The 20,834-nt window shown below is 53.2% G+C and overlaps 6 protein-coding genes across 6 annotated transcripts; 4 read left to right on the top strand and 2 right to left on the bottom strand.

Moving 5' to 3' along the window:
* Positions 1-583: 583 nt before the first annotated feature.
* On the top strand, positions 584-6,100 carry AYL99_04045 (hypothetical protein; the record flags this gene model as incomplete). The annotated part of the gene is made up of 6 exons (XM_018835559.1): positions 584-907; positions 974-1,039; positions 1,100-1,333; positions 1,402-1,540; positions 1,602-5,803; positions 5,885-6,100. 6 exons carry the CDS (start codon positions 584-586, stop codon positions 6,098-6,100), a joined length of 5,181 nt encoding a protein of 1,726 aa, XP_018695209.1.
* Positions 6,101-6,605: 505 nt separating this feature from the next.
* Positions 6,606-9,236, top strand: AYL99_04044 (hypothetical protein; the record flags this gene model as incomplete). Its single annotated transcript, XM_018835558.1, has 2 exons — positions 6,606-6,634; positions 6,686-9,236. The coding sequence occupies 2 exons, from the start codon at positions 6,606-6,608 to the stop codon at positions 9,234-9,236; spliced, it is 2,580 nt and encodes an 859-aa protein (XP_018695208.1).
* A 393-nt stretch (positions 9,237-9,629) lies between these two features.
* On the bottom strand, positions 9,630-11,189 carry AYL99_04043 (hypothetical protein; the record flags this gene model as incomplete). Its single annotated transcript, XM_018835557.1, has 1 exon — positions 9,630-11,189. One exon carries the CDS (start codon positions 11,187-11,189, stop codon positions 9,630-9,632), a length of 1,560 nt encoding a protein of 519 aa, XP_018695207.1.
* A 1,039-nt stretch (positions 11,190-12,228) lies between these two features.
* On the top strand, positions 12,229-13,593 carry AYL99_04042 (hypothetical protein; the record flags this gene model as incomplete). Its single annotated transcript, XM_018835556.1, has 2 exons — positions 12,229-13,171; positions 13,238-13,593. 2 exons carry the CDS (start codon positions 12,229-12,231, stop codon positions 13,591-13,593), a joined length of 1,299 nt encoding a protein of 432 aa, XP_018695206.1.
* A 1,421-nt stretch (positions 13,594-15,014) lies between these two features.
* On the bottom strand, positions 15,015-16,258 carry AYL99_04041 (hypothetical protein; the record flags this gene model as incomplete). Its single annotated transcript, XM_018835555.1, has 4 exons — positions 15,015-15,359; positions 15,418-15,869; positions 15,928-16,123; positions 16,181-16,258. 4 exons carry the CDS (start codon positions 16,256-16,258, stop codon positions 15,015-15,017), a joined length of 1,071 nt encoding a protein of 356 aa, XP_018695205.1.
* A 3,010-nt stretch (positions 16,259-19,268) lies between these two features.
* On the top strand, positions 19,269-19,800 carry AYL99_04040 (hypothetical protein; the record flags this gene model as incomplete). The annotated part of the gene is made up of 2 exons (XM_018835554.1): positions 19,269-19,600; positions 19,701-19,800. The coding sequence occupies 2 exons, from the start codon at positions 19,269-19,271 to the stop codon at positions 19,798-19,800; spliced, it is 432 nt and encodes a 143-aa protein (XP_018695204.1).
* Positions 19,801-20,834: the final 1,034 nt, after the last annotated feature.

The raw sequence follows: 20,834 nt of genomic DNA, 5'->3' as shown, positions 1-20,834 counted from the left end.
TTAACCGCCGTGTTCAATAAAGCCCAGCAGCCATCGCACGTCGCTTGAACTCGTACGGTGGTAGTGCAGGCCCGACATTCGGCCCCCAAATGCAGCTCGTCAAATTGGGTAGGATGGCCAGGCCAGGTCAGGGCCACTCACCCGCCCCAAAGCTGTGACTGACAGGGTTGTTGAGTTACAAAGCTATCCATGTCCATCCACGTGCTCCGCTCTTTCTGGCGTATCTATGCAAGCTAAGTCATGCCTGACTACTCGCCGGGCGGGCTTCAACAGAGAGGGGACCTGTCCGTCTCCGTCTCGGACTTTTGGAGGAGGTTGCTGGGCTGAGGCTGACCGAGAGACACTGAAACATCTTTTCTGATTTCCCAGCTATGCAAAATTGCTGCTCAAGGTGACCGTTTCCTGGTTGATCTGCCATTGCCGCGCAAGAACAGCCATGGAAAGTTGCTGTCCAGCCTTGAGTGTCCTGGCGAAGGGCGAGGCTGAAGTCTCCGTCGAGTGAGTATGCACAAATGAATCAAGCCTCCGCTAATTCATTGCAAAGTTTCGTCGCCGTCTCTGGGCTTGGGAGCACTCGGCTGAAATGGAGCTCTTGCACGAGAGATACCGGCTCGAGCTGGCTCTCAAAGACCTTCTCATCCTTCGACGGGAGTCGAGTTTCATCGTTCAATCACCCAATTTCAGACCATTTTGGGGGCGTCTTTACCAGGAATGGCGCCAGAAGTCAAGCGTTACGACTCCTCGACGCCCTGGTAGAGCTCCGAACCCCTGGCGGAGAGGTGGGTTCGGCTTTCAGACATATCAATCGACGGGCCGTGTCATATATCAGCATGCTCTGACGCTACAACTGCAGAATTGTAAACTTGTTTTCATCACGCATGACGTCGGAGGTACTCTGGTCAAAGAAGTGAGACGATACCGCTTTCCCATTCCAGCGGATCTCAGAGTCTAACCTTTTTGAATGCTTTTACAGGCGCTGGTCCTGGCCAGCCAGAATCCCGAGAAGTATGCAACGATCTTTCTGCATACCACGGCTATAGTGAGAAATTTGAGACACAAGACAATTGTCGTTGGGGGTATACCTGACTGTAAAATATAGGTGTTCCTAGGCTGTCCGCATCGAAGCGACGGCTCTTATGAGCTTCGAAGAGATCTGATCAAGATCCTGAAGCTTGGAGATATTGGAACCATATGCGAGTCAGATGCGTGGTCAGTGACCCATGGGCTGGCGGATTGGGTCGAAGAGGTCAACTCCACCTTCGCCGAGTCCAGGCTATCGATTTGGGCCACTATGTTCAGTGTATATTCAAGCCATTCAGAACCAGCGCTCCAGGTGAGTGTCAATAATTTGTTGCAAACATATCCCAAAGCGACGTCCACTACCTAACTTGGTGCAAAAAGGTCTTCGACGAATATACTGCGACGACGGCGCTGCCATTCGAGGTTCGCTTGGCCGCCGACCTGTCCCACCAAGATCTAGCAAGTGCATGTGAAACTTACGAAATTCTGGTGCCTTTGGCAAGGGCTTTGCGGACCTGCGGTTTGTACAAAATCATGTCCTGCTGGCGTGTGAGACATGCTGATAGATATATCGTCAACAGGTGAAGATCGAAATTACATTCTGGCCCTCGCGTCGCAAGCTCCTCCACAGTATCCACTGGAAGGATCGTGTCGAAATCTAGGACGGTATGAGCAAATCACCACTCAAAAGAATTTCCAGGACTGGAAGGACCTTGGTGGAATACAGCTTCTCCTGCTTCAGCTCGACTCTACCGATGTTGCCATTCACGCTGCTGAATGTCTGTTCCACTATATGGATGACAACAAGGCGTCGAATGGCACAAGAGCGACCTGCCTCTATTTCGAATTCATATCGTCTGATAGTCGACGGAATTCGATCGAGTCCATGCTGTATGCGTGCTTGGCTCAGACGATTTCTCGGTTTGACGACATTGAAGTCGAGGGAGCTGGCTACAAAAGGATGTTTCGGGCTCTCGAGAAATTCATATGGCTGAATCGAGAAGATCTGCTCGCAATGTTCGTGGAAATTTTGTTAGACTTGGGTGCAAAAGAGGAAGGAGTCGTTTTGGTGCTGGATAACCTGCAAGACAATATCACGTCTTGCGACTGGTTCTTGACCAAGGTTAACAAGTTGGCTGAAGAATGTGAAGTCATGTTCAAGGTGCTTATTACCTCTCAGAAGGGGGCACAACCGGAACAGGCAGCACTCTGGGCCCGAGCTAGTCTTGATGGTGAAGCAAGCCTGCAACCTGAGCATCAAGATTCTCGAAAAGGCATGGGGAGGACTGAGAGCGGCATCGCTCCGGGGAAGTCCATTGAAGGGACGTGCAAATTCACCTCGACTGACAACCTCGACCTGGACTTTCTGAGGCTTGTCCAGAGCACACCCATGACAGAAAGGGACTGTGACCAGCTTTTCTATCTCCTGCAGGCATGCAAAGGCGACAAAGAACTGCGATCAATGGTTATCAACTGGCACCGAACCGGGGATTCGGTTTCTCATTTGGTAACCCCCGCGTTGCAAGTTGCGCAATCGACTAGCATATCGCCTCCGGTTGTATTCAAGCTCCTTTTGTCATCTTTACCTCTGGCAACGGATCGATTCTTACACGACGTTCTGAACTTGTTGCTCTATTCGCTTCGCCCGTTGAGCGTTCTGGAATTGAATGATCTAGTCCAATGCGATGAGAAACAGACTGAGAGCCCCGTCCTATTTGAGACCCCTACCTTCGGCTTTCATCCGAGGATTCAGACGACTTTGGGTGGACTCATAAAGGTCCACCACAATGAAGTTCAGTTTGCCCATGCAGACCTTCGTCGGTACCTTTTGTCTGACGAATCACCTCTGACGGCACCGGCATGGAAATCTCATCAGGAGATAGCAGATTTCTGCCTTGAGTACATCAGCGCTCGAGGCAGGGATGCCGTCACAGACAAGTGGCCACGACGCTGGTCGACTATTGCGGTCGAATGGCGTCACACCTTCTTGGACTATGCGGTGAAATGGTGGCCTAGCCACGCCCGCCTCTCCCAAGCTGGAGAACCGTACTGCACTACGCAGCTGCTGGATTTTTTGGGCGATGGCCCTGTAGTAGACTGGGCCAAGATGCACTGGGAGCTCCAAAACCCTTTTACACGGGGCAGCATTACGAAAGAAAATCCTTGGGCGATAATCGGGAGTTACGGCCTCTCGGAAGCGATGCGTCAAATTATCAATGACCCGAGACCGTCAATGACACTTGATAGTCGGGTCTACCACGAGTGTATCGAAGCTACTGTCGGCAACAGCGAGCTGGAGGAGGTTGTCGGACTCATCAACGTGCCGATTGGTCCATCTGAATGCCTGGACGACATAATTCTTGCCGCCATTCGATCCGACAATCAGAAAGTTGCCATGGAGCTAGTTACTGTTGCGCTTCGAGACTGCAACGAAGTTCGCGATCCAGCCCTGATCCTATGCCGAGCATCTTCGCTGGGACAGACAGCAATCGTACAAGCACTCTTGCCTTTGGCCATTGAGAGAGGGCTGAAGAATGCCACGGTTCTGGGAATGACCGCTCTGCAGCACGCCTGCTCGAGAGGCAATCTTGAGACAGCAAAAGTCCTTGTCGCCTACGATGACATGACGTTCAAATTTGAACACAAAGGGAAAGCGCTTGAACTCGCCTGTAGATTCGGGCATGCTGAAATCATCGATTTGTTGACCGCGGCTGCAACGTTCCCTCCCGAGCTAGCGAGTTTGTTCGACGCGTGCGTGAAGCTTGCGATCAAATTTGGTCAGCATCGTGTCCTGGACCACCTCCTGACAGCTTTCAAGTCGGTTGAACTCGAAGTAGGCGTGCTGGAAAGTTGGATGATTGCAATAATCAACGCGAAACATAGGAAATGCTGGAACGTTCTCTGGAAGCACGTCAAAGACTTGGTTGATCCCAACGACAACTGGCACTTCGAAGTCCTGAGGACGGCGATGAGACTTGCGTTCTCACCGGCATATAGCGACCTGTTCAAGGCTGAAGGGACACTAGCAGGCGGTGGCTTTGCCACATTCCTCGAGTTCGGGTTGGAGCAAGATTGCGATTTGCTAGCCATCGAAGCGCTTGTCGCGGCAGGAGGTGAAAACTGCCCTGCGGAAGAATATAGCTGGGCTCTTGAGGATGGCGTCCATCTTGCGGTGAGAGAAAACCGAGAAGACGTCGTGGGCCTGCTTATCCGTGCTGGAGCACCACTTGACAAGACCGATTCGAGGGGCAGAACTCCGTTATTCCTTGCAGTTTACAACCAAAGATCTGGTATCGCTCGCATTCTCATCGAAGCTGGGGCAGGCTTAGAGGAGCCGGACGATGATGATTGGCGGCCGATTCATGCCGCTTACGACAATGTAATGATCACTCGTTTATTGATCCAGAAGGGAGCCGACATCAATGCGAAGACGCACAGTGGATGGACTTGTCTCTACTATGCGGCAAAGTGGGACAAAGAGGAAGTCCTCGAAGCATTACTCGAGCAGAGACAGAAGATCAATCCAGACGCCATTCAGGATGCATTGAGCGCGGCCGTCTCCAGACTAAATACTCGATGCGTCGGACGCCTCTTGGACGCTGGAGCAGATCCCCGAGACCTTCCGTCACAAGGGTGCGAAGAACTTATGAGTGCCGTCAACGGGAGTGCCAAAGACATAGTGAAAATGCTTCTGGAGTTCAACCTGGATCTGGAAAAGGCTAAGGACGTGTACGGGTACTCGGTTTTAAATCGAGCCGTTCTCCTTACTCGCCGTGAAGATGATGATTCGATTGTCAAAGCCTTTGTCAACAGAGGGGCCGACCTAGAAAGTGCGAGCAATGACGGCTACACGGCACTCTGCAGCGCCGCATGGCAAGACAACCTGGAAATCGCTCGTTACCTGATTCTCAAAGGCGCGAGAATCAACATCACCGGCGGTCCACATGGCGGGCCTCTCATACGTGCATGTCGTATGGCGTCCTTGGACATGGTCAAGCTGCTGTGCAAGTATGGAGCAGATACCAATATCGTTCATCCCGGGGTCAACGCCACACCACTCCAAGCGGCTCTCCTGCGCGATCCGAGCCCGGAAAAGAACAGCATCATCAGCTACCTGCTTGATGAAGCCGAGTACACAGCCGATGCCAACCTGACCAGTAACTGGTGGGGAGGGCCACTGAACGTGGCGGTCCTCAGCGGGACCATGGAGGTCGTCAGGCTGTTGTTGAAAAAGGGCGCCAGAGTCGACGGCGTGGACAAGGTTGGCCGCATGGCCATCCACTATGCTCTGTACCGCTCGATTGACCGGGTGGAGCTCCTCTGTCAGCTTGAACATGGCGCGCAACTTTTCGAGCCCGACAAAATGGGTAGGGGAGCTCTCCATCTTGCCGTAGTCAGCGGGCGACTCGATTTGGTTCAGTATGTTCTGCAGAAGGCTGAAGAGAGAGGTCTCGACGTCGTCAACGACAGAGATCGGGACCACTGGACACCGCTACTCTGGGCCATGCGGCTGTGCCCACTCTGGGAAGCCCAGTCCCATCAAAGGCAAGCAATCCTTGAAGAACTGCTATCTCGCGGAGCAGATCTCTTTGCCGAGGGGCTGGGCCTGGACCAGAAGTGGACTGCTCTGAAGCTCGCCAACCACTACGGCCTGCCTCACAGCATCATCAATTTCTTGGAGGCTCGTGCCGCCAAATTGAATCGAGCTTGGGACAGTTTGTCCCGGCGCGCGCAAAAGGCCAAACTATGCGCCGAGGGTTATTACTGCGACGCCTGTTTCATTGTAAGTGATGACGAAACCCTCCTCCGCACCCAAACTCTTCCATGTACATAACGGATTGCTGACTAGGAACGGACACGGTAGACTGTAGTTGGGGTATACTACCGGTGTGACCAGTGTGGAGGGTTTTTCTTGTGCTTCAAGTGCTACCGGTCGAGAGAGATTATCCATCCCAGACACCTGTTCACCGATAGAGGCGAAGAGTACGACTATGACAGCACAGATTCGGATTCGTATCGAGGGTTGTCTGAAGAAGAACAGCCGGGGGAAAAGCATAAACTCATCTTTAAAGTGGTCTGACGGGGAGCAAAGCCCTTTCGGACATTGACACTAGCCCGGTCAAGAGTGTGTAAATGGAGAGTGTCGTTGTGTTCCGTATGCGAAGGATCAAAAGGGCCTTTGCTTGGCAGGCACAACAGGCATCAGCCCCCCTTAGCCGTCATGTGACACGCCATATTGTCATTTATGTGACCCGTCCCGCCGTGCACGTGCCGTGGCTGACGCGACTTACATAATCCATTACACTGATTAATACCCCACGCGTCGACGCGCCTCTACATACTTCTCATATAGAAATATCAAGCGCGCAGGTGATTGTTGCAGCCACACCCTCACCTGAATGAAACGGGCGCCATTAGGTTGTGTGCTCGCACCTCAGACCACTCTCAGAACCTTTCTGCCCTCTCATTTGCGACTCTACCTCATATATTTGTCGCGGTCTTTCCATGCACCTGCCCTCACCTATCCGTCTTCGAAATCTCTTACATCCGCCTCCAAATCGCTTTACCTGCAGCTGTCGTTCAACATGCCACAAGCAAGGCAATCAACTCTCGGGTACGACTACTGTAGCTTCTACGGATTCTGACACCGTGCTAACTTTCACAGCAAGTTCCTCGGGAACAAACAAGGCGGCAACAAATCCAGAACTCAATCTACCCTCTCCTTCCACCAGAAGTCAACATCCAACGGCAAGAAAGCGGATGACCCACTCGAAGAAGAGAAGAATGGGACCCTGGAGCAGGGGACAAGGCATTTGGATGCCGTCGAGAACGGCAAGGCTGAAGCAAACAATTCCCCAAGCAGAAAGCATAAGCTAGAGGGCGAAGAGGAGGTGGAGGAGGAAGATTCTGATGATCAGCCTGTGGTCAAAAGAAGGAGGAGGACATCTGCATCCAAAGACAATCCCAAAGTGTCCCCAAAGACAAACGGTGCGGCATCCAGATCGAAAGCTGGCGTCAACACTGAAAAGACATCCTCGAAAACAGTCAAGCTGGATCAGGCGGTACCAGACCCATCAGATCGGGACAGTAGCGTCTCAGAAGTTGAACAAGATGTCTCTGGAAGTGACGATGAGAATCCCAAGGTCGATAAAAAACAAGTCGCCAAAATTCAAGCCACCATCAAGTCAACGGAAAATGATCCTTACCCAGATTGGAACGCTGGCGAACCCGTCCCTTATGCGGCACTGTGCACAACATTCTCCTTGATTGAACTCACGACAAAGCGTCTCCAAATCACAGCTTATTGTTCGTCTTTTCTGCAGCAAGTTCTTCGATTGACTCCTCAAGACCTCCTGCCTACGATCCAACTCATGCTGAACAAGCTCGCCGCGGACTACGCCGGGATCGAGCTAGGGATAGGGGAATCCCTCATCATGAAAGCCATCGGAGAGAGCTCGGGCCGCTCCTTATCTGTCATCAAGGCCGATCATCAAAAAATTGGTGACCTAGGTCTGGTTGCTGCCCAAAGCAAATCGAAGCAGAGCCAAATGTTCAAACCCAAGCCGCTCACTGTGAGAGGCGTCCATCAGGGATTACTCGATATCGCTAAGATGGAAGGACATGGCTCACAAGATCAGAAAGTTCGAGCTATCAATAAACTTATGGCGTCTGCAGACGTCTCATCCGCAAGTAAAACCGTCGACATTACCAAGGACAAAGGGGGACCATCCGAGGCTAAGTTCTTGGTTCGTTTCCTTGAAGGAAAACTGAGACTCGGCCTCGCAGAGAAGACAGTCATCATTGCCCTGGCACAGGCGGTGGTAACTCACGAGGCTGCGAAAGAGGGCAAGGTACCCACCACAGATCAATTGGCGCAGGGAGAGGCGGTTCTGAAGATGGTTTACAGCCAGCTCCCTTCATACGAAGTAATCATTCCGGCAATGCTGGAAAATGGCATCTTCAACTTATACGAGACGTGCAAGTTGCAGCCGGGAGTGCCCCTGAAACCCATGCTTGCCAAACCAACCAAGTCAATCACTGAGGTGCTTGATCGCTTCGAGGGCAAGAACTTCACATGCGAATATAAATACGATGGAGAACGTTCGCAGATCCACTATATTGCGCCTGAAGCCATGTCCGAGTACCCGGCGGCACAAAATACCCTCACCAAGGACCCAAAGGCATTTAAGGGTCTGGCGGCGGTTTTTTCAAGGAACTCTGAGGATCTATCCAAGAAATACCCCGATATCCTGGAGAAACTCAACACGTGGGTTAAACCCTCAACAAAGAGTTTTGTGCTCGACTGCGAAACCGTCGCCTGGGATCCTCAAAACAAGAAAGTCCTGCCATTCCAACAATTGATGACCCGCAAGCGCAAAGATGTCAAGACATCTGAGGTCACTGTCCAAGTCTGTGTCTTTGCTTTCGATCTACTCTTTTATAATGGTGAAGCACTGGTACATAAATCATTCCGTGAAAGACGGGAAGTGTTGCATGATGCCTTCGTGCCAACAGAGGGCGAATTCCAATTTGCCCAGTACGGCGACGCGAAGGACGTCGAAGAGATTCAGCACCTGCTCGATGATTCTGTCAAAGCATCCTGCGAAGGTCTAATGGTGAAGATGCTCGACACCGAAGAATCAGCCTACGAGCCATCCAAACGATCGAGAAACTGGCTCAAAGTGAAGAAGGACTACCTCTCAGGCATCGGCGACTCATTGGATCTTGTGGTTCTGGGAGCTTATCACGGCAAAGGCAAACGCACTTCCTGGTATGGCGCTTTTCTTCTTGCCGCATACAATCCAGACACCCAAAGCTTCGAGACCGTCTGCAACATAGGTACCGGTTTCTCCGAATCCCTGCTCGAGGAGCTCGCGAAGGAGCTCTCCGAAATCGTGATCGAGCGTCCAAAACCCTTTTACTCTCACTCGACGGTGAAGAATGACCAACCAGACGTCTGGTTCGAGCCGCGCCACGTTTGGGAAGTAAAGACCGCAGACCTTACGCTGAGCCCCAGGTACAGGGCCGCAATCGAGGAAATGGGCGGCAAGAACGGGATCAGCCTCAGGTTTCCTCGGTTCATTCAACGGAGAGACGACAAGAAGCCGGAAGACGCGAGCACCAGTGCCCAAGTAGCCGAGATGTATAGGAAGCAGGAGGTGATGCAGAAGGAACAGTCGAGCAAGACTGGCGTGGACGACGACTTCGAGTATTAGACAGCGAAGGGACACTACGAATGCCATGGAAGAACGAGATGACTCAGCTACGTGACGGGTGTCGGCTGGTTCGATTGGGCATCTAATTGGTGGTCATATCGAGGACAAAGGTGCACTAGGAGGTCCCATGGGTTATGATATGATGTGATGTTTGCATTGCGCTACCTCTCTATGAAATCGCTCCTTGTATCATGCAGTGAACCTGCCATGGGAAGGAAAGTACATATTCAAAGGACGGATCTGAAACGCCTTGGGACTTTTGAGAGAACCCGGAAATACACGATATAAGACAAGAAACCCTCGTACTCCGTGCTCTGTTCCAAGCAGTGCCATTCCCTTGTTTTCTCTCTTCTCGCCTCCCCTGTCTACCACTTGGCATGCGTGTACCCAGACCTAACCTCGTCGTCGCGAGCGCGCCATTTCCTCCTTCACCGAGTCTGGAATCTCGGCGATGACGAGGTACAGCACATCCTGCTGCATGGACGTTGCTTTCCGGAGCACTTGTTTGAGCCCGCCACGGCCGCCTTGGCCGTGTACCCCTCGTCCGCGGCTTTCATCGTTCAGGGTCCCCAAGCTCTCGCTGCGGCGGTGACTGCGACGACGACGATCATCGGGCCGGCGAGAGCCTTCGTAGGGCATATAGTCGTGGTCATCGGATTCGCGGGAGTGGGAGTGGGAGTGGGAATGCGAACGGGACTTGGACTGTGAGTGAGACCGCGAGTGGGGGGCGGAACCATACGATGATTGCTGTCCGTACCGGTCACTTTGACTTGGACTTGATCTCGCGTCCGAGACGGTGCGGGCGAGGCGCATGAGTAGTCCTTCGTCGCCGTGGGAGTTTGATCTCTTCAAGTCTTGGACGGTCGAGAGTAGTCTCCCCTGGTCGCCACGACTGCGGTCGCCGCGAGGGTTGATGAGGCCGCCGGTAAGGAGCGCGATGGGGCTTCCCGAGTTGGCGGGATGGTTGGGATCGCTGTAGCGGCTGGCAAAGGTCGGCGGGCTGTTCGGATCGCCGTATGTGGGGAGATGCTCGGCTTGGGCGCGTCGGTCGAAGTACGACGAGACGAACTTGGATCCCCGTTTCCAGGACGATCTCGGCTGGCCGTCATCATCGACTTCGTCGTCAACCTGTGGGAAGATCAGTGGTGCGGACTGAGGGATCGCCAGTTCCGGTGGGTCTCTTGAGCCGGAATAAGAGGGAAGTGGACGTCCAGTGTCGACGTCCAGAACACTTTGGTCGGATTGACCCGGTGCAAAGGTCGTGATCATTGCGTGCAGCCCCACGGGCCAGAACATCTCCCTGTTCGCCTTGTCCAAGTAATTATTTGTTCTCGTCTTCTCCTGATAGGCCATGGCGTACTTGGTGCCAGCTTGCACACCCATGCTCACACCCATGGCAATTGCGCTCGGAGCAAACCCGGCAGCCATGGCGCCAATGTTGATGGCGTGGAACACGGGAGAGGCACGGGAGGACCGCTGGAAGTCTTTGAGGAATGCGAGAAAAGCGTCTTGAGAGATGTTTTTGTGGGTCTGGAGGACGGGAGCGTACGCTCGAATGAAGCCCCGAGAAGAACGTTTAGGGCGACGTTGAGGTAGAATGATGGGGTATGGGAGGGGTTTGATGGTGGTGAATGGAGCTGTGCCAGAAGAACCAGGAGAAATGACTTCGTCGTACGAGGGGGGAAGCATCGCGTCGGCAAAAGCGTCCTCATCGTCCTCGTCTTCGTCGTCGGAAAGTGGTTCTTTGTCGTCGATTTCCCGACAGTCATATTGAGCACTGAATGGACTGCTCCTCGTTGCGCGGCTGCTGTTCTCGGGGATCTCATATCGCCTCGTAACTGTGCTTTGGGTTTTGTTCTTGCGCTGAACATGCGCCTCAACCGCAAGGCCGATGAGACTGCCAATCCCTTTGGTCGCCCGAGCGATGGCCCCATCTCGTTCGCGCGGACTCATGCTTCTGGATATATATTGTCCTATGAATTGAGGTAAAGATCTGGTGCTTGTTTGAAAGGTTGGGATGCAAGCATCTGCGAAAAGGATGGAGTTGAGATGTGAGTGCCATCTTCTGAGTTGCACGCAGAATCCCTATCTGAATATATAGAAAACCAGTGAGAATGGACAACAAGGGGACGCAGGACATGAAATCCATGACGAGGATGTATATTGGACCGGCCCTGTCTGTCACCACGCGTTGACATCAGTCTACAACGCGAAGGTATCTGAACATGGTAAGCGACCTCGAAGTGGTTACCACGTTGGGTTAGCTCGGTAGTGAGGCAATGCAGACTGCCACAATCAGTCTCCCACCTCCCAACTCGTAGATCCAGGCGAGTTTAGCTCGTGCCTTAAGCCTGTCAGGTCAGGCACCAGCGTAAAGTTCTGCCGCCAGAAGGTTTCGAAGATCACTGTTTGGGGAGTCAGGGGTAAAGGAATCAGGAGGGATTCGCCGGCTTATGCGACACCTGCGCCCTTACCGTACATCGTATCCGAATTGCAGTACCAAAACGGGGCACAGTTGAATCGAGCAGGCAGCAAAATTCTTTTAGGGCGGAGCTTATACAATGATCGAGTTTACTGGGGTATGGCTGAACACGAGCGTTTTATAACATGAAAGGAAGAGGACACCGATGAGGATATTGTCCTTAAGCATGTCTGACAAGCTTCACACCTGCCAAGACACCAAGACTAGCGCAGCCGTCCACTTGTCAGACACAATGATTATTACTACGGCGAATCCAGACCGCAGCACGTGGTTTCCTGGATTGTCACCGACGAATGCCCCCTTGATCATCTCTCCAACCTCATCAGGCATGTCGAATCCTGGTGTCTCGTCACTCACTGTTCCTGGCACTGTAGCTCAAGTCAGCCCTCATCCCTACCTGTACGGTCGCTAATTACAATCGTTCCACTACAACAGGGCATCCTTGTTGGCCCGCCCGTCTAGTTGCCCCTCTCCACGACCTCCCATTGACCACTCTTCTCCCCCATCGCCATGGATCTCGCATACGATCATATCGCTGAACAAGCCTACACTCCCGGCGATCGCGCCACGACTCCTACACCTGCGACGGCTTCAAACACCAACGATACCTCCACCCCAACACCAAGCTCCCCTCGACAGAGTCTTCAAGCAGAGTTTCAGGAGACATTCAAAGCGTTCTCCAATTCGCAATGGGGCGTCAAGCTGGGTGGCCTTTGGGGCAATGTCAGAAAGCAAGGAGAAAGTCTATATGAGGAGGCGAAGAAGGAGGCTGCTGAAATGGCCAGCGACATGGAAGCCTTGCGGCTGAAGGGTGTCAAGGGACTGGGCTTCGGGGTAGAACAGAAGGAGGGAGAGAATGCTCCAGGGGCAGACGGGAACTTAGAACTACCGAGTTCCAGCAAAGACAGCGAGCAGAACAAGACAATCCAAGAGACGGAGACATTTCTGGAGCGGTTCAAAGCCGAGGCCGCAAAGCGACTGAAAGATGTGCAGCGAGCAGAAGATGCTGCTGATGAGGCGCTTTTGAGGTTCGGCACAAATATCAGAAACTTTTTGCGAGACGCCGTGTCGGTGACTGCCCCCGACGGTGAAGAGAATGTCGACCGCCAGCCGGGCGAGGTGCTTTTCGAGAGTAGAGACCCGACCTCAGGCAAAAGAGTCATCCACACAAGCAGATTTGATGCGCAGCTACACGTCATCCACACTAGTCTGACGAGCTTCACTCAGGACCCTAGCGGGGCCGGCGACCAGTGGGATGAATTCAAGAAGGGGTTCGATATCGACAAGATGACCGCACGCATTGCACAAGACCTTGACAAATACCGGGAGCTGAGAAGCTCGATGGAGAAGCTCGTGCCGGAGAAAGTGGAGTACAAGGACTTCTGGACGAGATACTATTTCCTGAGACACGTCGTAGAGACGCAAGAAGAGAAGAGGAAAGAACTTCTCAAAGGTATGGCGAAACGGTAGAGCGTGAACCTGTATCCAGAAATGTCTGCTAACCTGATCAATAATACAGCATCTACGCACGAAACAGAGGAGGTCGGCTGGGACGAGGACAGCGACGAGGAGCCGGCGACTTCGTCGACTCCCCAGCTCCGGAACGAAGCGGTGCCCAAAGTCCTCGTTGCTCAGAACACCAACGACTCCTCGACCACGATACACCAGACTCCCTCATCCGCCGCCGCCGCCGACCACACGTCTCTCAAGCCCGAAGGCCGTCGATCTCACGACGAGAAGTCCGTCGCCGACAGCGACGCCAGCTACGATCTCGTCAGCGGGGCCAACAGCCGGGCCCCAGGCAGCCCCAAAGATGACCTCGGTCGGTCACCCACGAAGGTGGATGAGGAGAGCGACGAAGAGGACTGGGAGTAAGCTGTCTTGTCGTTGTCTGCTGTTGCTACTGCTGCTGTTGGTGCTATTACTGCTCTCAATTGGTGTTGAGTTCTATGCCATGTAATAATGATACCCTGCCACCAATACAACCTTGAATGCATGCATGCAATACAAAAACAATACACAAGACTACTCAAAAATCTCTCCCCAGAAGGGACGACGAGGTCTTTCAAAACGCGGCCGGCCCATCACCATCGATCCGGAGGCGGACGTCCATTCTCCTCCTGCGTACGGCATTTCTCCGAACCCCTGTACATTAGGTAGTTGTAGGTATCCATCGCCGGATTGAGCAACGAGCCAGCAGCCGCCCGTCATATGATAAAGTATGAGGGTTACAAAGCGAAAGGGGGAGAGAAAGAAGGGAAGTCGAATGCTGGCGAAAGCCCGTTGGATGACACGAGTACTACTCGGAGAGCCCAGGTAGTTGGGTGCAAGGAGCCAGATGGGCTCCCTACCTCTCATGACACGGGAGGTAAGAAGTAGCGGATTGGATGTCTACTATCAATTCGACTTAGAATAATTACTTTATCGGGTTCGCTTTCTGTACCTGAGGCGTTCTTAGTGTATTGATCACGGGGGGGTGTAGGGAATGCATAGTGAAAGAGCCTCAGATAAAAGTTCAGTCAAAGGCCAGGATAAAGCGGCCTTCGCTCAACCCTCTAGGATCGAATCGTATTTGTCCAGTAGGTTTTTCGTTCGCGAGTAATTGTAGGTACATAGGTGGATGAGAATAACTGCTCCATACTAGATGCACCCCGGGCGTTTTAGGGTGCCAGATCTGCCCGGATGTGCCCCAGATAATAGATGGATCAGTGTTTACGTTATCGACCCGTAGAGATCCTTTTGTGTTTCGGTTAAAACTCGAGGTGCCCGTATCTCCCACTATCAAGTCGATGCGAATCGTGCCAATGGCAACCGTCTTTTGCTATCCCTTGCGCCCCTGACCCAAGACAAGCGAGGGATCGCAGGAGCGGCTCGGATGCGTCGGCTGAACAGGCGAAGCTGAGTCAAACCACGGGACAGTCAAGGGCAAAAATTAATTCAAAAACCACAACGCTCCCACTTTCTACAAAGCTATCTCTGTTTCGAGTTCAATGCGTCAGGTATTAGCTATCAGCCCGTTCAGATGGGCCTATTACAGCAAAAGCTTCATGCTCATGCTAAAAGGTGCCGCTTGATTGTCCGTAAAATCCGTAACGCATCAATAGGCACGCTGCAGTGACCATGGACAAGCTCGATCGCGCTGAGATTCTGTCCGCCGATTGTCCCCTTTCCCTGCGCTGTGGAGCAGAGATGCAAGTCGCGCCTTTCGAATGTGGGTATCAACAGTGATGTGGAAACAAATTGGAAATTTTCATGTCCCTCCTCCCCGACCCAGATGTGGCTCAAGTGTCATTTATTCACAGCATCATGATAGCGGCAAGACCTGCGAGACCGGCCAGACCATTGACGCCCACTGTTGCCACGGGCATGGCTGCACCGGTTGCACTAGATGCTCCCGACGAAGCGGCCGATGATGCTCCGGACGCAGCAGACGAGGCAGCCGAAGCGGCAGAGTTTGTGGCGCTGGCCAGGTGTGAAGACGCAGAGCTTGCAAGTGAGGATGCAGAAGCTTGAGCGGACGACGCAGCGCTCGAGGCAGCCGAGGAGGCCGATGAGATTTCGGAGGAAAGGGAGGCTGAGATGGACGAGGCCGATGCGCTTGCGCCAGAGGCGACCGACGACGCATGGCTTGAAGCAGAGGCCTAAAACTTGTTAGTCAGTTTGGGACAATGTCTTCCAATACGGGACGATGTTACTGACTCCACCCCCTGAAACTGCGCTAAAGATGGTAGATGTGCCCACGACCGTCGTGAATGTGCTGCCTGCACTGTCGGTGCCAGTCGAAAACAGGGTCTCGGTCGAGACAGGCGTCGACGAGGCGCCGCCACTGCCACCTGAGCCCGAACCAGCTGCCCCAAAGATGGTGGATGTGCCAACTGCGGTAGTGATGGTACTGCCGTCGGAAGTAATAGTGGAAAAGAGCGTCTCGGTAGAAACTGGCGTGGAGGAGCCACCAGAGCCACCAGAGCCACCAGAGCCGGTACCAGAGCCAGAGCCCGAAGCACCAGACCCAGAAGCACTTCCACCAGCAGCACTGGTGCCAGTAGCAGTGGCGCCGCTAGGGCCAGTGGCTGTGGCACCACCAACAGTCAAAGCAGAGGTTCCAGAGAGAGCACCAACAGAGCTACCGGCGCTGGATGCGGAAGCAGCGGCTGCCAACGATCAGTACGTTGTCCGAACTCCCATCAAAGGATGTCCATATTCACTCACCAGACTTGCAGTAATTTTCCCCATATGTCAGAATCGGTGAGATGTCGGTGCCAACCGGGCAAGCCTCAGAGGAGCAGTCGTGGAGTCCATAGCTGAAGTCGGCGTTCTTGCACAGACAGACGACATCAGGCGAACCATTGACATCGGGGCAGCCGAGCGTGGGAGCTTGAGCGAGCATGTTGTTGAAACACATTTGCTGAATCAGAGGTCAGTCAATGTTCTCAGCAGCTTCGCTGGAGCAAAAGATACTTACACCGCATTGTGGAAGGCTGGACAGCGTCTGCGCGAGGCTTGCACCGACGAGGGTAGCTGCGATGATGAGGCTTTTCATGATTGAGGACGAGGGGAACAAGGCCCGTCAATGAAGTTGAGAGGTACACGACGTAATGGGTGTGATCAGTAAAATGATGCACTGTACGTGACGAGGACGTCGAGAGTAAGTCGTGGCTAAGGCAGGGAGGAGGAGAGTGCCAGGTCCAGAGAAGTGGTGGGAGAGAGAGAGAGAGAAAGCAGCCTTGACGCGCAAAGTGAATTGACGGACAAGGTTTTATGGGATGTTCAGGGGGACAATGCTGGAAGGCGGGAGTGGGAAGCTTTTGAGTTGGAAAGTGAAGGGTCAAGTGAAGAGTCAAGCTGGAGTAGTGACGGAAGTGGGGACCGTGTTGCCAGTGACGAGCAAACGAACGAGCGGAGCACAGTACAAGGTACGGAGTACTGGAGGTGCGATGCGGTAGGCAGCTCCTAGCTGTGCAGCAGGATGCAGGTGTCTGGCGAGTAGGCAGGTGCTCGTAGGTGTTAGTTGGCTTGAGGAGCTCCAAGGGCTGAGGGGGCATGATTGCAAGTTTTCCCACAATTATACTTTCCAGGCAAAACAGGGGATTCGGCATGACAGGAGAGATTGGCGTTTGATTGGGTTTGCTCTTGTTCCTGCTGTGAAGCTGGCAGTGGTTACAGACAGTGCCTATGCAAGTTTAGTTCCTTGCCAGCTACGTCCCTGAGGGTTGCGCAGACTGAACTCTCCCTAGGTAACCGCAGCCACCTGTGACACCCGGAAACTCGACTTCGGCCCAATCGACTATCTTGACCGCCACCCGTTCAGCCACAGCGGGTCTCTGGGGTTACTTCCGATACCTCTCTGGGCTCCGGAACCCTGAAGCGGGCATTTTAACGCCTGGCGATCTCTAACTCTATTCCCAACGCACTCTAGCACCGTACGATTAGAGCTGAACATCGGGCTCTCGAGATCTTGAAGTCAGCACCCAATCGATGATCCCCTCGGTGATTCCCATCCGCAGACGTGACCAAAAATCCTGCTTCGGGGCTTTTAGGCCAGGTATCATGGGCCTTCGTCAGGGTGTGTACCACTCGACTGTCGACTCCTAGCTTCCCCGGGGTACGGGGCGTCAACAGGATGGTGTGCCAATCCAGCCTCGTCCCTGCCTGCACGACGTACCAGACCTTTCGTTGAACCTGTTCCTGGTGAGTTGCGAGAAGCTGGGGTGACACCATAACCGGCGACTGCAGGCACCCAGAGGAATGGAAATTGGCCTAAGCGTCGGAGGTCCACAGTGACGACACGGCACTGGGGTGTTAGCAGCGCCCAGCTCGCCTAAACGGGTGCCCCCTCCCTGCCCTCGGTAAGTGGCCCTCCACCATCACATACATCATAGTGGTAGAGCTGCATCCAGTGCCCTGATTCAGAGGTAATGCCTCGAGGTTCCCATGCAATCCTCAGCTGACGTCCCAGCCAACTCAGACATAGTAAAGAGGACGCGTCGACAGTGACCGCCACTAACTCCCGCATATGCAGGACAAAGAAAACAGAAAAGCCCGGCCAGCTGCAGGCCGGCACCACCAGTGAGACAAAACATCTGGCCAGTCGACTCCACGCTGCCAAATCATGGCTCCCGTCACAATTTGCTCGGAGGCACCTAGCTTGCTCCCGTGCAAGTGTCTCTCAGCCATTCGAGGAGTCTTTGTCCGTAGCTACTTGATAGCGGATGGGGGGTTCCTAGTTCTGGCGCCACGAAAATATTGCGATTGAATCACCATTTCGTGTTCCTTGCCGCTTGCCTCAATTCCAGAGCTTTTGCCAGCAGCATCTCATCGTTTCAGAGTGGAAATTGGCTCCCTGCTGCATCACCGTTCAACGCCTGTAAACTTGTACGCTGGTGTTTGAATGGGCAGTCTGATTGGCACATAAGTCTGGAGAACTTCCTTCCGACCTCTTCTTTTTCCGTGAAGCTGCACATTGCCAGAGGAAAAGAAAGGTGCTCCCCCAAGCACCTTGGCTGGGCCTAGACGGTCCGCACATACAGTAGCTGGTGGAGCTGCTGTCATAAGCTAATGCCCAAGCCTGTTTCTCAGGTTGCAGGGATGTTCTCCAAGATAGCCGAGTGCCCGCCACATCAGTGCCAGGTACCTGATCTAGCTATTCAATTTGTTTTTTCGTCGTGAGCACAATAGGACCCCAACATCGTGGTACCGAGACAGCTGGGCTCTTGATCCCTACAGAAATGCACGGCCCTTCTGAGACGCAAAGCACGGAATGGAAGCAAAAGGTAGTGGGGCAGCGAACATGCAGCTTCGAGACGCATCGGCCCTTGCGAGATTCTATCTGGCATTAAGTTTCTCAAAGGATTCTTTTCGAGTGTCGTCAAAGGCATGCATCGGAAACATAGTTCCTCGTCTTCTGCGTCTATGGTCCTAGCAACACAACACCGAGTGAAGGGCGATAAGAGCTTGGCATCGTTGAGATTCCGCGATAAGTGCACAATGTCGATGTTCCCGCACCAGCGGCACTACACCCCGCATGACGCATGATGCACGCGTTACGCGTTATGTTTTATTGATATCCAGAACTGTGCATGCCAATCCGCATCTCAGTTCAACGACACAAACGTACGCACGAGAATCTAATAACGCTGGGGTCTTTTTACTGAGGACTAATCGCTCAGTCGAAATATGTCTGGCCCGATAGGCTCCTGCACCGCGTTGGATTCAGGGCAGCTCCCTCTAGCCCCTCCGGCTTCCGCAGCACCGTTGGTGCCGTCCGTCATTCAAGAAGTTGAGCGTCGCACGGCCTGGCAATCAGCAGGTCCCAAAGCTTGGTTCCAGGCCCAATTGAATCTGGGTGGATTTATTCATCCCATGCGGTATTTCAACGGCGATGCCGCCTGGGGATAATGAACTACAGTACACCAGGCCCTTCCCGCCAAAGCCAACACTGTTGACATCAGACTATAGGTGCGCCTATTATCCCGAAGCTCAAAAATTTTCTCCTACGTATAGGCCGCACCGTGGCTCTCTATACTCTTCTCCGCGAACTCTTGCATTCAGTCATGGCACGGTTGAGACGGTTGTGCGTGGGGAATCCTTCTGCCGAAACATTTGTCGATTCGATCGGAAACCGCGGCCCTGTCACTTATAATCAGGTCCGAAATGGCTGCCTGCGTGACACAGATGCCCAAATTAGGCATAAAGCGGCACGCTACGCTGGCGTCGTCTTCGAAGTTGCGCCCTCAGCACAAAGTGGGGGTCTGGAAGACCCTGCGAAGTGCTACTCACTGGAGCAGGTGGGATACTCGTCAAGTCGTGGCATTGAACGACAAAAACTGGGGTTCAAAGAGGGCAATTCTGAAGATTTGGGGACCGGGAATAGCTGCAAACCCAGGTAGTCCACTGCTAATGTCTTTTGTAAAGGTGGAGGTGAGCGAACTGGTAGATTTTCGAAGACCCTTCTCCATCCACGTCTACTGACCTTGGGACTACAGAGCTCCGAACGGCCGAAGGCGGATTTTTGCCGGGGTGGCCATTGGAGTCCCCGGTCGTGAATTTCGCCCCTGGATCATTGGTGCCTGGGTCTCTACTTGACAAGTCGTTTTTCCTTTCCTCCCGAGATCTCCGTGCTTGTACCGTTGACGCCGCGTTTGAACAGCTACAGTGGAACTCATGTGGGGGTTTCCTCGAAACCGATCCGCCTTTTCAACCAATTGTTATTCCAGGTTGAATGCTGCTACAGGAGAGTGAGCGACGCTGGCCAGCAGGGTTCGCAAGAACAGGAAGACGTATGGTATTCTCGGTTATACGGACATGCACTTTGGGCTCGAGTCTTTTCGGAGACCACCTGGGGGTTTTCGTCGTGACGCGCTGTACGAGCACACTGACAGGAAGGCGGCTATTGGAGAAGTGTGAGTATGTATCCTGGTCAACCCATGCGAAACCGGAAATGATGGAACTGAAGTAACGCCTGTCACAGAGCTGCGAGATCACCAGGATCACGATGATGGAGGGTGCACTGACAATGTGTGGTATGTTGAGTGAATCGAGCTTGTGACTCTTCTTGAACAGAAGCACTCTGTGTTTGGCGTGGAGAGCTTAGTCACATACTGGCACCGACAACTTGCTGATAGCAACTGCGAGGATAGGATAGATGCTTGTGCCATGTCAAATTCTCCGAACGGCATCGCGCCACGACGGTACTGACTTTGGTGACTTGAAAATTGTATTCTACCATAATCTCCTAAGCAATGATTTGTTAATCCCAATATTTGAAAGGTCACCATTGTTTCTCCCGAGGTGGTGCAGTGCAAGTATCCCTAGCTCAGAGTTATTCTCGAACAGAATGCATACTGCCATTCTTGCCCAGCCTTCGAATTCCTGGTTCATGTCGCCTGGACCTTTTACGGATTAAATTTCTGCATCCTGCCACGAACTCGCCGTCACACGAGGCTGTGCGCGCAAGGAGTCAGGAAAGATGCCAAGCCGCCAAGGCGTGGCACTCGATATGTCGAGCCACAGTGGCTGTGCAGATCCCCATTCCCAGAGCAAGTTCAAGTTGTTCCACCATCTGTACACTCTCTTCGCCTTGGCAAACATGCCGTCAAGAACAAGGAATCTGCGACAGT

The sequence above is a fragment of the Fonsecaea erecta genome (genome assembly GCF_001651985.1).
Source record: "Fonsecaea erecta strain CBS 125763 chromosome Unknown Scaff3, whole genome shotgun sequence".
Taxonomy (NCBI): Eukaryota; Fungi; Ascomycota; class Eurotiomycetes; order Chaetothyriales; family Herpotrichiellaceae; genus Fonsecaea; species Fonsecaea erecta.
Note: the sequence above shows the minus strand (reverse complement) of the source record. Positions and strands in the feature narration are given on the sequence as shown.